General features: G+C 40.9%; 1 protein-coding gene across 2 annotated transcripts in view; it reads right to left on the minus strand.

Annotated features, from left to right (window-relative positions):
* LOC118400637 (metabotropic glutamate receptor 7) overlaps positions 1–15,444 on the minus strand; it is a 512,169-nt gene that overhangs the window by 150,237 nt on the left and 346,488 nt on the right. For both annotated transcript variants that reach the window (XM_052474151.1, XM_052474153.1), the window contains exon 5: positions 13,788–13,925. In XM_052474151.1, the coding sequence (XP_052330111.1) occupies positions 13,788–13,925 (138 nt within the window). The remainder of the gene's footprint in view (positions 1–13,787; positions 13,926–15,444) is intronic.

Raw genomic sequence — 15,444 nt, forward strand, 5'->3', positions numbered from 1 at the left:
CCTTTATTTAACCAGGTAGGCTTGTTGAGAACACCTTTATTTAACCAGGTAGGCTAGTTGAGAACACCGTTATTTAACCAGGTAGGCTAGTTGAGAACACCGTTATTTAACCAGGTAGGCTAGTTGAGAACACCGTTATTTAACCAGGTAGGCTAGTTGAGAACACCTTTATTTAACCAGGTAGGCTAGTTGAGAACACCTTTATTTAACCAGGTAGGCTAGTTGAGAACACCTTTATTTAACCAGGTAGGCTAGTTGAGAACACCTTTATTTAACCAGGTAGGCTAGTTGAGAACACCTTTATTTAACCAGGTAGGCTAGTTGAGAACACCTTTATTTAACCAGGTAGGCTAGTTGAGAACACCTTTATTTAACCAGGTAGGCTAGTTGAGAACAAGTTCTCATTTACATGTAATGTTACACTGTCATTATTCAATTTAGACCCCATCCTAATTTCTACTGCTTCATTTTGTCACATATTTACAGAGCTTCTGTTAGGAAAAATAAAAAAATAGCTAGCTAAACAACAGTTTGTTGTGTTACTTAACTCAAGGTATGTACAGTACATCCTCTTACAAGACTCTGTAGAGAAAAGTTATTTCCTTCTGTACATTTTGGTATTTCTGATTCAGCAGACAAAAAGGGGTGTTTCAGTTCATCTGTTTTCATTTTTACTTTAATTCTCTGACTTATTATGGAACTTTTTTACTTTAACACTTTTAGTCTTAGCGTAAAATAATCCATTTTAAAGTTAAATTAAATAAATAGGACAACTCGTAAAACAAAAAGAGGAAGACACAATTAACCACATTGAGCATTGAGATGGTGAAAGAGGAAGACACAATTAACCACATTGAGCACTGAGATGGTGAAAGAGGAAGACGCAATTAACCACATTGAGCATTGAGATGGTGAAAGAGGAAGACACAATCAACCACATTGAGCACTGAGATGGTGAAAGAGGAAGACACAATTAACCACATTGAGCATTGAGATGGTGAAAGAGGAAGACACAATTAACCACATTGAGCATTGAGATGGTGAAAGAGGAAGACACAATTAACCACATTGAGCATTGAGATGGTGAAAGAGGAAGACACAATTAACCACATTGAGCATTGAGATGGTGAAAGAGGAAGACACAATTTAACCACATTGAGCATTGAGATGGTGAAAGAGGAAGACACAATTAAGCACATTGAGCATTGAGATGGTGAAAGAGGAAGACACAATTAACCACATTGAGCATTGAGATGGTGAAAGAGGAAGACACAATTAACCACATTGAGCACTGAGATGGTGAAAGAGGAAGACACACTTAACCACATTGAGCATTGAGATGGTGAAAGAGGAAGACACAATTAACCACATTGAGCACTGAGATGGTGAAAGAGGAAGACACAATTAACCACATTGAGCACTGAGATGGTGAAAGAGGAAGACACAACTAACCGCATTGAGATGGTGAAAGAGGAAGACACAATTAACCACATTGAGCATTGAGATGGTGAAAGAGGAAGACACAATTAACCACATTGAGCATTGAGATGGTGAAAGAGGAAGACACAATTAACCACATTGAGCATTGAGATGGTGAAAGAGGGAGACACATTTAACCACATTGAGCACTGAGATGGTGAAAGAGGAAGACACAATTAACCACATTGAGCATTGAGATGGTGAAAGAGGAAGACACAATTAACCACATTGAGCATTGAGATAGTGAAAGTTCACCTGAAAAGATATGATACCAACAACAGAGTCAGAAATAACTGAAAGATTTGGAGTAGTTAAAATGGTTGCCCTAGGCTGGATCTGTATCCAGCATTGGCTTTGTTTTGACACACACACACACACACACACACACACACACACACACACACACACACACACACACACACACACACACACACACACACACACACACACACACACACACACACACACACACACACACACACACACACACACACACACGGTAGTGTAGCAACAGTGCAACCCAAATGTCTCCATGGTAATGTCTTACTGCTCCAGATTTCTTTTGATCTTTTGCAAATACCCAACAGAGCTTCCAACTTTAATTAGCAACTGAGTTTCCGCGTAATAAAACAAATAAAACAAAATGAACACTAAGAAAACACAATCTCACAACCATAAATTAGCATTGGTACTTTGTGGCTCGTATCATCACCATATGACATACACATAGAATCATTACATGCAATATACGTTACATTATCATTATACGGGGCATTTGGAAAGTATTCAGACCCCTTCACTTTTTCCACAGTTTTTCATGTTACAGCGTTATTGTAAAATAGATTTTTTTTTTTTAATTCCATCGTCAATCTTCACACGGGTATACATGGTAAACTGTACAAGTTGATGGTTTTGTGCCATTTTTTGGAGTGTAATTGCTGCAATGAGATGTAAAGTGCAGCCAGAAGCGACATGCTAACAGATATTTATTTCATCACAGTGAACAGAAATGCACATGCCCGAAGGTGAACAGTGTTTTGTGGGCAGTTTTCCTGAAACAATGTATTAGAAGACTACGTTGCTTAGAACTCAGTGACGGAACGTGTTCTCAAATGAACGTGTTCTCAAATGAACGTGTTCTCAAATGAACGTGTTCTCAAATGAACGTGTTCTCAAATGAACGCGTTCTCAAATGAACGTGTTCTCAAATGAACGTGTTCTCAAATGAACGTGTTCTCAAATGAACGTGTTCTCAAATGAACGTGTTCTCAAATGAACGCGTTCTCAAATGAACGCGTTCTCAAATGAACGCGTTCTCAAATGAACGTGTTCTCAAATGAACGTGTTCTCAAATGAACGTGTTCTCAAATACGGAGACTGGATGTATTTAGCTGCTTGTAAAACCACCAAACATTGTGGTTGTAAAACCACCAAACATTGTGTTTGGAAAACCACCAAACATTGTGGTTGTAAAACCACCAAACATTGTGTTTGGAAAACCACCAAACATTGTGTTTGTAAAACCACCAAACATTGTGTTTGTAAAACCACCAAACATTGTGGTTGTAAAACCACCAAACATTGTGTTTGTAAAACCACCAAACATTGTGGTTGTAAAACCACCAAACATTGTGTTTGTAAAACCACCAAACATTGTGTTTGTAAAACCACCAAACATTGTGGTTGTAAAACCACCAAACATTGTGGTTGTAAAACCACCAAACATTGTGGTGGAAAACCACCAAACATTGTGGTTGTAAAACCACCAAACATTGTGGTGGAAAACCACCAAACATTGTGGTTGTAAAACCACCAAACATTGTGTTTGTAAAACCACCAAACATTGTGTTTGTAAAACCACCAAACATTGTGGTTGTAAAACCACCAAACATTGTGGTTGTAAAACCACCAAACATTGTGTTTGTAAAACCACCAAACATTGTGGTTGTAAAACCACCAAACATTGTGTTTGTAAAACCACCAAACATTGTGTTCGGGCGCATGACGTTTTTTGGGCTGCACTTAATATCTCATTCCAAAAATGGCACAAAACCATCAACTTATACCATGTTTACTGTTTGCTGAAAATCAAACTCAGCCATTACTGTATTGCATGGGGATTGGCTTCCAAGATAATATGGAGAGGAGGAGAGAAGTAACTGCTATCTTCCCTGCTTTTGACCCCGTTCAGTACGTCAACGTTTAGCAGCCACCAAATACTGTAGGGGTGATTAAGGTCAGCGATAATATATGTATTTCCACTGTTGGTCAGACATGTACGGAAGGGTATTGCTGACGAAAAAGGAACGGGGGGATGGAGACATGAACAGCTTGTTCTGTGGCAGCAATAAGCATCAGTAGCAGGGTGAATATTGTGAAGATGAAGAAACAGTCAACCAAAATTAGACAAACAGGGAGACACGGTGAGAGGAAGGTACTGTCCTTTTAAATCCTGTGCTAAACATCGGCATTACGTCTGGTTTTTATTTTTTTATTTTTTTTATTTCACCTTTATTTAACCAGGTAGGCTAGTTGAGAACAAGTTCTCATTTGCAACTGCGACCTGGCCAAGATAAAGCAAAGCAGTGTGAACAGACAACACAGAGTTACACATGGAGTAAACAATTAACAAGTCAATAACACAGTACAAAAAAATGGGCAGTCTATATACAATGTGTGCAAAAGGCATGAGGAGGTAGGCGAATAATACAATTTTGCAGATTAACACTGGAGTGATAAATGATCAGATGGGCATGTACAGGTAGAGATATTGATATTGGTTAAAGAGGGAGGTGGCTACAGCAGCTAACATGCCAAGCAAGTAACAGTCCAACAGAGAGGAGGAGGAGGGCTGCTAATTAATGTAGGACAGGACAGATAAATAACAGGCTTAGAGTTCCTCAGATACAGTAGTGTTAGAATGGATAACCAGCTACAGTGGTATTACAATGGATAACCAGGTATAGCAGTATTATAATGGCTAGTCATGTATAGAAGTATTATAATGGCTAACCATGTATAGCAGGATTATAATGGCTAGTCATGTATAGCAGTATTATAATGGCTCGTCATGTATAGCAGTATTATAATGGCTAGTCATGTATAGCATTATTATAATGGCTAGTCATGTATAGCAGTATTATAATGGCTAGTCATGTATAGCAGGATTATAATGGCTAGTCATGTATAGCAGTATTATAATGGCTAGTCATGTATAGCAGTATTATAATGGCTAACCATGTATAGCAGTATTATAATGGCTAGTCATGTATAGCAGTATTATAATGGCTAGTCAGGTATAGCAGGATTATAATGGCTAGTCATGTATAGCAGTATTATAATGGCTAGTCGGATATAGCAGTATTATAATGGCTAGTCATGTATAGCAGTATTATAATGGCTAGTCAGGTATAGTAGTATTATAATGGCTAGTCGTGTATAGCAGTATTATAATGGCTAGTCATGTATAACAGTATTATAATGGCTAGTCATGTGTAGCAGTTTTATAATGGCTAACCAGTTGCTGATCTCTCCTCCTACACTGGAAACACCAGACTCTGATCTCTCCTCCTACACTGGTAACACCAGACTCTGATCTCTCCTCCTACACTGGAAACACCAGACTCTGATCTCTCCTCCTACACTGGAAACACCAGACTCTGATATCTCCTCCTACACTGGAAACACCAGACTCTGATATCTCCTCCTACACTGGTAACACCAGACTCTGATCTCTCCTCCTACACTGGAAACACCAGACTCTGATCTCTCCTCCTACACTGGAAACACCAGACACTGATCTCTCCTCCTACACTGGAAACACCAGACTCTGATCTCTCCTCCTACACTGGAAACACCAGACTCTGATCTCTCCTCCTACACTGGAAACACCAGACTCTGATCTCTCCTCCTACACTGGAAACACCAGACTCTGATCTCTCCTCCTACACTGGAAACACCAGACACTGATCTCTCCTCCTACACTGGTAACACCAGACTCTGATCTCTCCTCCTACACTGGTAACACCAGACTCTGATCTCTCCTCCTACACTGGAAACACCAGACTCTGATCTCTCCTACCCTATCAGAATCCAAGGACCCATATTGCCCCTGCAGCATAATGTAATCATTACAACAGCAGCATGTGCTTCCCGTACTGTCGTCCCACTCTGTTCCTTGATGTTTGCAAATTGGCCTCACACAGCTCATTGCCTGCCTGCCTAGCTGGCTGCCTGGCTGGCTGTCTCCAGGCGAAAGGGCTAGACTACAAAAGCATGTTCCACCTAGATAGGGAGAGGGGAACCACAGCCAGAGCAGGGTTAGAGATCTGAGCTACACTGCTAACAGTGACACTTTTATACCATCACACCAGACGTGGCCTTTTTACCTTGGTGTCTCATTATATATTCGGATAGCTAATAACTAGAGATTGGTAATCATGTGTACATGTTAATGCACTATGACTCTGATCATTGTGTATGTTTTTAAAAGGTACAGCATTCACTACTACTGATATCTCACACTGGAGGCCTATAAGTGGCCTGTCATAGGGGATAAGTTATTACGAAGTCCTGGTGTGGAGAATTAAAAAACCTACATGTAGCTAGATGTTAATCATGTATCATGTTTCATATAGACAAAAAAAAAGGTATTTCAACGTATATGCTTCTGAGTGAGGTTATTGTTTGCACACTGTGTTGCGAATCTTTCAAGGTGATCAAAATGTTGTTATTTTTGTTCGCTTGTTTCATAATTAACCACTACAGTTATTCAACATACTTCTAAGAGATTACGCTTCATTTGGAGGATTAGCATATGGCGATAGTTTAAACTATTTTCATAATTAATCCATTTTGTTTGATAACTGAAAAGGGTACATGTCACGTTCTGACCTTATAGTTCCTTTTTTATGTCTTTGTGTTAGTTTGGTCAGGGCGTGAGTTGGCGTGGGTAGTCTATGTTCTTTTTTCTATGTTGTATTTCTGTGTTTGTCCTGGTATGGTTCTCAATCAGAGACAGCTGTCGATCGTTGTCTCTGATTGAGAATCATACTTATGTAGCCTGTTTTCCCCATGTTGGTTGTGGGTGATTATTGTCTGTGTCAGCGTTTGCTCCATACGGGACTGTGTCGGTTTCCATTTATTCTCTTATTCGTAGGTTTTCTGTGTTCAGTTATATTTCATTAAAATTATACTATCGACACTTACCACGCCGCGCATTGGTTCGATCCTTCCTACTCCGCCTCAAAAGAGGAGGACGAAAATCGTTACAGTACACCCGGCAACAGCCAGAAAAGGACTGGCCACCCTTCAGATCTTGTTCCCTCTCTCCCCGGCACAGCCAGAAGAGGACTGGCCACCCCCCAGAGCCTGGTTCCTCTCTAAGATTCTTTCTAGGTTCCTGCCTTTCTAGGGCGTTTTTCCTAGCAACTGTGATTCTACATCTGCATTGCTTGCTGTTTGGGGTTGTTTAATGGGTTTCTGTCCAGCACTTTGTGACATCTGCTGATGTAAAAAGGGCTTTATAAATACATTTGATTTGATTTGATACAGCAGTTTCTGAAGATACAGCCGTTATATCAATACCACTGACCTCTCAGCCTGCTAACACTGCAGGCGGTTTATTACCTAGGTGTCTCATTATGGGGCTTAGGTATTACTGGGGATCAGTAGGCTGAGATTGTGAAAACTCTAGACTTGGAGATGGCGAATAATGATTTTTACTGTCAAAGAATGAAGTACAGATCCCAAAAACGTTGTATGTTATATAAAAAAAATAATGTCTTTCTCTGAGGTTGTTTTGTTTGAACACTCTCACACCTCTCACACTGGAGGTGGATGTCTTATTGGAAATAGTATACCCACCTAGAGAATGTACTTAGAATTGTTAATCATGTTTTCATGTTCATCAAGTAATTGTGTCTTGTAATGTGTTTTTTTTAAGTACAGCAGTCACTGAAGCTACTGCAGTAATAGTGGAGGTGTCTTGTTAAGGGGATTAGGTATGGTAGGATACCGGCAGGAAATGGTTGTTATTAATCGGGTTTTCATGTTAATTAGTGCACTTGCCTGACTAAGAAATCTTAGTGTTAAACTCTGACAAAAAAAACAGACATGTTAGATAGTTTCTGAGTTCTAAGAAACATAAGTGATCTGCTGTCGGATCTGAAAATGGATCTCGATGGTTGTACAGTCGTCTGAAAGAAAAGTGTGAAGGACCTCAGCGTTATTCTGGACCCTGATCTCCCTCCCTTATGGACGAACATATTAACAAATATTTAAAGAGCAGCTTTTTTACATCGTCGTAAAACATTGCAAAACAATTTGGCTCAAAGATGATGCTTTTGTAACTTCAAGATTAGTGTACTCTACTCTCCGGCAACCCAGATGAAGCACTAAATAAACTTTAGTTCGTGCTAAACACGGCTGCTAGAAGCTTGACTAGAACCAAAACATTTGATCATATTACTCCAGTGCTAGCCTCTCTACAGTGGCTTTCCGTTAAGGCTAGGGCTGATTTCAAGGTGTTACTGCTACCCTACAAATCATTACATGGACTTGCTCCTACCAGATGATTTGGTTCTGCAGTACATACTGTCATGACGTTGGCCTGGGGGGTAGGTTTATGACAGTCATAAATACCTCTTCCCCCCTTGTTCCTCTCTCTACCCTACTGATGTTACATTTGCAAACCCCTTGGTTAACATAGAGATTCTGGGAAGTTCAGCAGGTGGTGGGAAATTAACTATATTCTGGTAATCCGACCAATTGAACATATGCGGTGGTACTTAATGAATATGATGTCAGTTCGGTTGTCATCTGAGACATTCTCATCAATGATAAGATGACATAAACTCTACAGTGGAAAGTCTACACATCAGAGTTATCGGATTCACATGGAATAGTTGTTCAACGTAAATGTTTGAATATGGAATTATTCGTGATGGGATGAAATGTGATTTTAGCTTCTAAAATGTGAGATTTGTGTTTTCATAAGATAGGGCTCTGCTCAATCAGTGGCCCGCCCCTGTGAAGGGACATGGCCTATAAAACTTTTCAAACACGACCTCCTCTCCCTTCCTATATAAGCCCTTGACGACAATATAACCTCCTGTTCCGAGGATGTGAGGACGACGGTCCGATGTCAGAATGGTTCAGATAATAACTACAGAACGAAGCCAACGTCAGCATGAGCTTTGGTTGTGAATAGTATGAACTTTGAACTCTTATTCTGAAACCCCACCTCTTCAATGAATACCTAGGATAGGGTAAGTAATCCTTCTCACCCCCCCCCTAAAAAGATTTAGATGCACTATTGTAAAGTGGCTGTTCCACTGGATGTCATAAGGTGTATGCACCAATTTGTAAGTCGCTCTGGATAAGAGCGTCTGCTAAATGACTTAAATGTAATGTAAATGTTATTCACTACAGAAGTGATACTTCCTAGTCGTTGAGTTAGCAACAGCCGCTGCAAACGAGGGTTAGGAAGGAACAGACAGAGTATCCCGTCTACTACACAATGACTTTACAACGTATTCAATTTACCAGCAGAGACAATCTTCAAAGAACAAAGGACTCGGTTGGGCAACACGGCCTTCCATCTACCACCAACCTACTGAAGCGCAGATCAGAGTAAATATTTATTGCATTTTCCTTTTCCAAATGGGCAGTAATTTAGAATGCATAAGATACTGCAGCTTCGCCCTTTGTTCCTCAGTCTTCCCCCTCTTTCACTCAAACCCAGACCCTTTTCTTTTGTGTAACAAGCTGTCATATCTGTTCCGCCCGCTAGGGACGTTTTCCTTTATGACGTAAGGTGTAATCAAGTTATGATTTAATGAGGTGTAATTCTGTGTGATTAGTTAGGTATTAAGTAAATAAATAATTAAACCCAATTTTCAATTGCTTATTCCACTTGTTAGCCAGGGTTCGTGTAGATAACCAAGAATTTACAACTTTCAGATGAGATTGAATTAAGATGACGATTAATATTGACTGCTATTGATGTAAAATATTACGAGGTCTTTAAGAGTTTATTCGGAAGATAACAGCTCTATAAATATTATTTTGTGGTGCCCGACTCTCTAGTTAATTACATTTACATGATTAGCTCAATCAGGTAATATTAATTACGGAGAAATTATTTTATAGAATAGCATGTCATATCACTTAATCCGACAATACCTTCGCGTACGGTACGGTCACAAGACGCAGAATTCTGTTCCTAGAATTTCTAAGCAAACAGCTGGAGGCAGGGCTTTCTCCTATAGAAATACATTTTTTAATATACATGTCGATCCACGTGAAAGATGCAGACTCAGTCTCGACCTTTAAGTCTTTACTGAAGACTCTCTCCACTGGGACTCTCTATCTCTGACCCTATTACAAGGGCTGAGTCACTGGTCCTCTTACGCTCTTTCATCATTCCTGTCCTCGGCTCGTTATCTTCCTGTCCGGGTTGGCCTCCCCCCTTGGGTTGTGCAGCGGAGGAGATCTTCCTGTCCGGGTTGGCCTCCCCCCTTGGGTTGTGCAGCGGAGGAGATCTTCCTGTCCGGGTTGGCCTCCCCCCTTGGGTTGTGGAGCGGAGGAGATCTTCCTGTCCGGGTTGGCCTCCCCCTTGGGTTGTGCAGCGGAGGAGATCTTCCTGTCCGGGTTGGCCTCCCCCCTTGGGTTGTGCAGCGGAGGAGATCTTCCTGTCCGGGTTGGCCTCCCCCCTTGGGTTGTGCAGCGGAGGAGATCTTCCTGTCCGGGTTGGCCTCCCCCCTTGGGTTGTGCAGCGGAGGAGATCTTCCTGTCCGGGTTGGCCTCCCCCCTTGGGTTGTGCAGCGGAGGAGATCTTCCTGTCCGGGTTGGCCTCCCCCTTGGGTTGTGCAGCGGAGGAGATCTTCCTGTCCGGGTTGGCCTCCCCCCTTGGGTTGTGCAGCGGAGGAGATCTTCCTGTCCGGGTTGGCCTCCCCCCTTGGGTTGTGCAGCGGAGGAGATCTTCCTGTCCGGGTTGGCCTCCCCCCTTGGGTTGTGCAGCGGAGGAGATCTTCGTGGGCTATACTCTGCCTTGTCTTCTAACTTTAAATTAGTGACCTGTTGATATTCCTTTGGTGTTGTGGGGGCTGTGCTTTTGCAAAAGGTTATAACCTGCCAGGTTCTCTGCCCCTCCTCCCTATAACTACTGATTATGATTTGACCTTGCTGGTCATCTACAGTATGAACGTTTCAACAGCTTGAAGAACAATCTGGCCTAAAACCGGTAAATGTTTTGCTAATTTGCATGTTAATCATCACAGTATTAACTGATAGCCCTGCTTCTGACAGACATAGTAGTGTATCTTTTTTTGAGCCTGTGTTACGTAGGTCGTGAAATTTGAAACCACTTGAAGCTTAGATGTCCCTCCTACCATTTCATTCACTCTTTCGACTGTCCATCAACTCCAGACTGAACCTTACCTCACAGCCAATGACAAAGCACATGCCTGCCATCTTGACATCATAGAGTAGCAGGAGAGAGTGGTTTCATCACTATAGCACATGCAGAGATTGAATTATAGCCATTAATCTCAAATCTAAAAAACTATTTTTTTTGTTTGTCATAGATGGACAAGATTAGCATGAAATGAAAGGTGCATTTTTGTACAAGTTCAGGAAGCCAAGCTAGAGCTCTGTGGGACATTTACAACGATGGGACAGATGTCTTGATCAAGAAAGACCTTTAGAAAATATGCATATTTTCTCTAACACTAAACATTCAAATATGTATTTTACTGTTACAAGGAAGGTGAAATCTTATAGTTAATAGTTGTATCATTTTATTATACTATATTTAGAAAGAATATACAGTTGGAGTCAGAGGTTTACATACACTTAGGTTGGAGTTATTAAAATTTGTTTTTCAACCACTCCACTAATTTATTCTTAACTCAAATCAAAAGTATTTATATAGCCCTTCCTACATCAGTTGATATCTCAAAGTGCTGTACAGAAACCCAGCCTAAAACCCCAAACAGCAAACAATGCAGGTGTAGAAGCACCTAACTATAGTTTTGGCAAGTCGGTTATGACATCTACTTTGTGCATGACACAAGTCATTTTTTCAACAAATATTTAAAGGCAGATTATTTCACTTAAAATTCACTGTATCAAAATTCCAGTGGGTCAGAAGTTTACATACACTAAGTTGACTGTGCCTTTAAACAGCTTGGAAAATTCCAGACAATTATGTCATGGCTTTAGAAGCTTCGGATAGGCTAATTGACATAATTTGAGTCAATTGGAGGTATTCCTGTGGATGCATTTCAAGGCCTACCTTCAAACTCAGCGCCTCTTTGCTTGACATCATGAGGAAATCCAAAGAAATCAGCCACGACCTCCGAAAAAAAAAATTGTAGACCTTCACAAGTCTGGTTCATCCTTGGGAGCAATTTCCAAACGACTGAAGGTACCACGTTTATCTGTACGAACAATAGTACGCAAGTATATACTCCATGGGAGCACATAGCCGTCATTCCGCTCAGGAAGGAGACGCGTTCTGTCTCCTAGAGGTTCAATGTACTTTGGTACGAAAAGTGCGAATCAATCCAAGAACAACAGCAAAGGAGCTTGCCAACATGCTGGAGGAAACAGGTACACAAGTATCTATATCCACAGTAAAACTAGTCCTATAGCGACATAACCTGAAAGGCCACTCAGGAAGAAGCCACTGCTAAATGTATTTGGCTTAGGTTTATGTAAACTTCTGACTTCAACTGTAAGCCATTTCAAGCCTTATGGATACAGTTTTTGACGAATAGGAAATACATAATTTCAAATATTATTGAGTTATGTTTACAAATAATTTAAATAAAAATTAAAAAAATGTTAATTAAATGACACCTGCACCTACTGCACTATCACCAGATAAACATCCCACTTGTAGTATTTCTTCATGTTTCCTGTGGCTAAACTATACCACACTTGTGCCACAGAAAGAAACCCCTTGCTTGTAGATGTATAACGTCTGTTTTCTGATCTTCTCATTAAGAGTGCTTCCAGGCTTACCTTGTCCACCGTGTCTCATCCAGCCTGCTGTGCCGGTAGTATTGTACAAGTCAATCATGCTGAAATACAGGCGGAGTCTCAAATGGCACCTTATTTTCTATGTAGTGCACTACTTTTGACCATCACCCATAGGAAATAGGGTGCCATTTGGAATGCAGAACCCCACAGCAAGGAGGAGATGTGGATAGGAATGAAGCCAGGCTCATTATGTAATGGAAGGGCTCAGCTAAGCTCAGCTCGGACTAAGGGACTTGAGCTCTTCTCTATGGTGTCGCGTTCTCTAAATCGAGAGGGAAAAACTTGAAACAAACAAGAAAGAGAGTCATTGAAAAAGCAGAATGTAGTTTGGTGGGCAGTGATCTTCAGCCATTGAAAAAGCAGAATGTAGTTTGGTGGGCAGTGATCTTCAGCCATTGAAAAAGCAGAATGTAGTTTGGTGGGCAGTGATCTTCAGCCATTGAAAAAGCAGAATGTAGTTTGGTGGGCAGTGATCTTCAGCCATTGAAAAAGCAGAATGTAGTTTGGTGGGCAGTGATCTTCAGCCATTGAAAAAGCAGAATGTAGTTTGGTGGGCAGTGATCTTCAGCCATTGAAAAAGCAGAATGTAGTTTGGTGGGCAGTGATCTTCAGCCATTGAAAAAGCAGAATGTAGTTTGGTGGGCAGTGATCTTCAGCCATTGAAAAAGCAGAATGTAGTTTGGTGGGCAGTGATCTTCAGCCATTGAAAAAGCAGAATGTAGTTTGGTGGGCAGTGATCTTCAGCCATTGAAAAAGCAGAATGTAGTTTGGTGGGCAGTGATCTTCAGCCATTGAAAAAGCAGAATGTAGTTTGGTGGGCAGTGATCTTCAGCCATTGAAAAAGCAGAATGTAGTTTGGTGGGCAGTGATCTTCAATTCGGTCATTGAAGAAGAATAATATTGTATGGTGGGCAGTGATCTTCAATTCAATGAATCATACATATGAGACTGCAGTAGAGTATGTTGCGTGCACAGAAAAAAAATGTTGTGGGTTGAACTTTCTCAGTTACCACTGCATTGATTTCAAACCCTATCATCCACACCTACAACAAGAGTACCAAGGGGGTTACCAAGTGGTGTTCAGAGAACAGCAATGTGTTGCAGATCCTGTCATATACCTACTACAATGTCATGATTAAAGAGATAAAATGTTTAGGGTAATAAAGTACAGCTTTGTTAAGTTCTCCAGAATCTATGATTAAATAACAATATTTAATGGGTTTAAAGTACAACTTTGTCAAGTGCAGCAACAAAATGGCTACCTGTGCATTTCCTGCTGGTGTCTTCCTTCTTGGAGGAGCTCATTAGTTTACAGTTGAAGTTTTCCTCCCAGTATTCTGCGAACCAAACGTTCCTGCGGTTGTTCTCCAGCGTCCGCGATGTGAAGTATGCGTCAAACCCTGGAAATAAAAGACAGATAAGCAAGTCTTAGAGCAAGTCTTAGAACAAGTCTTAGACCTCAAGAGTATCTTTGTTTAACAATCCACTGTTTGTGTAGAAAAACGGCATGTGGGCAAAACTCCTCTAACTCTAAGACTGACTATACAGTATTCCCATTATGTAAGACACTTTTACCTCCAAGCTTTATCAATGTCCAGTTCCTAGAACAGAATAGACCCTCGATCCCCTGCTGAAATAGACTCTGTGAAACCAATTGCACAAAAATATCCATTCCCTGGCTGTCTCCATTGCCAATAGGGATGGAGCCTATAAGTGTCAGGAATTAAAGCTGATGAGTAAATCCGTAGAACTGTCCTTCAGCCTTGAACTTGCTCCAACCTGCTCCAGCACAATGTAACTCCGTCCAACCTGCTCCAACACAAGGTAACTCCGTCAAACCTGCTCCAACACAATGTAACTCCGTCAAACCTGCTCCAACACAATGTAACACCGTCAAACCTGCTCCAATATAATGTAACTCCGTCAAACCTGCTCCAGCACAATGTAACACTGTCAAACCTGCTCCAACACAATGTAACTACTTCAAACCTGCTCCAACACAATGCAACACCGTCAAACCTGCTCCAATATAATGTAACACTGTCAAACCTGCTCCGATATAATGTAACACCATCAAACCTGCTCCAATATAATGTAACTCCGTCAAACCTGCTCCAATATAATGTAACACCGTCAAACCTGCTCCAATATAATGTAACACTGTCAAACCTGCTCCAACACAATGTAACTCCGTCAAACCTGCTCCAACACAATGTAACTCCGTCAAACCTGCTCCAATATAATGTAACTCCGTCAAACCTGTTCCAACACAATGTAACTCCGTCAAACCTGCTCCAATATAATGTAACACCGTCAAACCTGCTCCAATATAATGTAACACCGTCAAACCTGCTCCAATATAATGTAACACTGTCAAACCTGCTCCAATATAATGTAACACTGTCAAACCTGCTCCAATATAATGTAACACCGTCAAACCTGCTCCGATATAATGTAACACTGTCAAACCTGCTCCAACACAACGTAACTCTGTCAAACCTGCTCCAATATAATGCATCATTCCATGACTTTCCCCAGCATTGTTTCAATGGCCTAAAGAGGATAATAGGGTTTCTAGTAGATTCTAGTTTAATTGCCTCTCTTACAGTGTGAACAGAGAGAGACTACAGGGGAAAACCAGTTAATCAATTGAACCTTGGCAACAACAGAGCAATGTCTTCTGTTGTTTTTATAGCCAAGAATGGTTAAAAACCCGGGTTTGCAGAGTTCTACAAGTCCGACTGTTAGCCTACGGAGCTAAATCATAGGCTTTACCTTTGGGGGAGCGTGTGTCCATTACAAAACTGGATTACTGTTCTATCTCAATAATTGTATTGTGTAAAAATCGATAGGTAGCAATGAGCGTCTCTCATCTGGCAGTATTAGTTTAGCTGTCCTTGCCCCAACAGTAATGTCACA

Source organism: Oncorhynchus keta, chromosome 21 (assembly GCF_023373465.1).
Source record: "Oncorhynchus keta strain PuntledgeMale-10-30-2019 chromosome 21, Oket_V2, whole genome shotgun sequence".
Classification (NCBI taxonomy): Eukaryota; Metazoa; Chordata; class Actinopteri; order Salmoniformes; family Salmonidae; genus Oncorhynchus; species Oncorhynchus keta.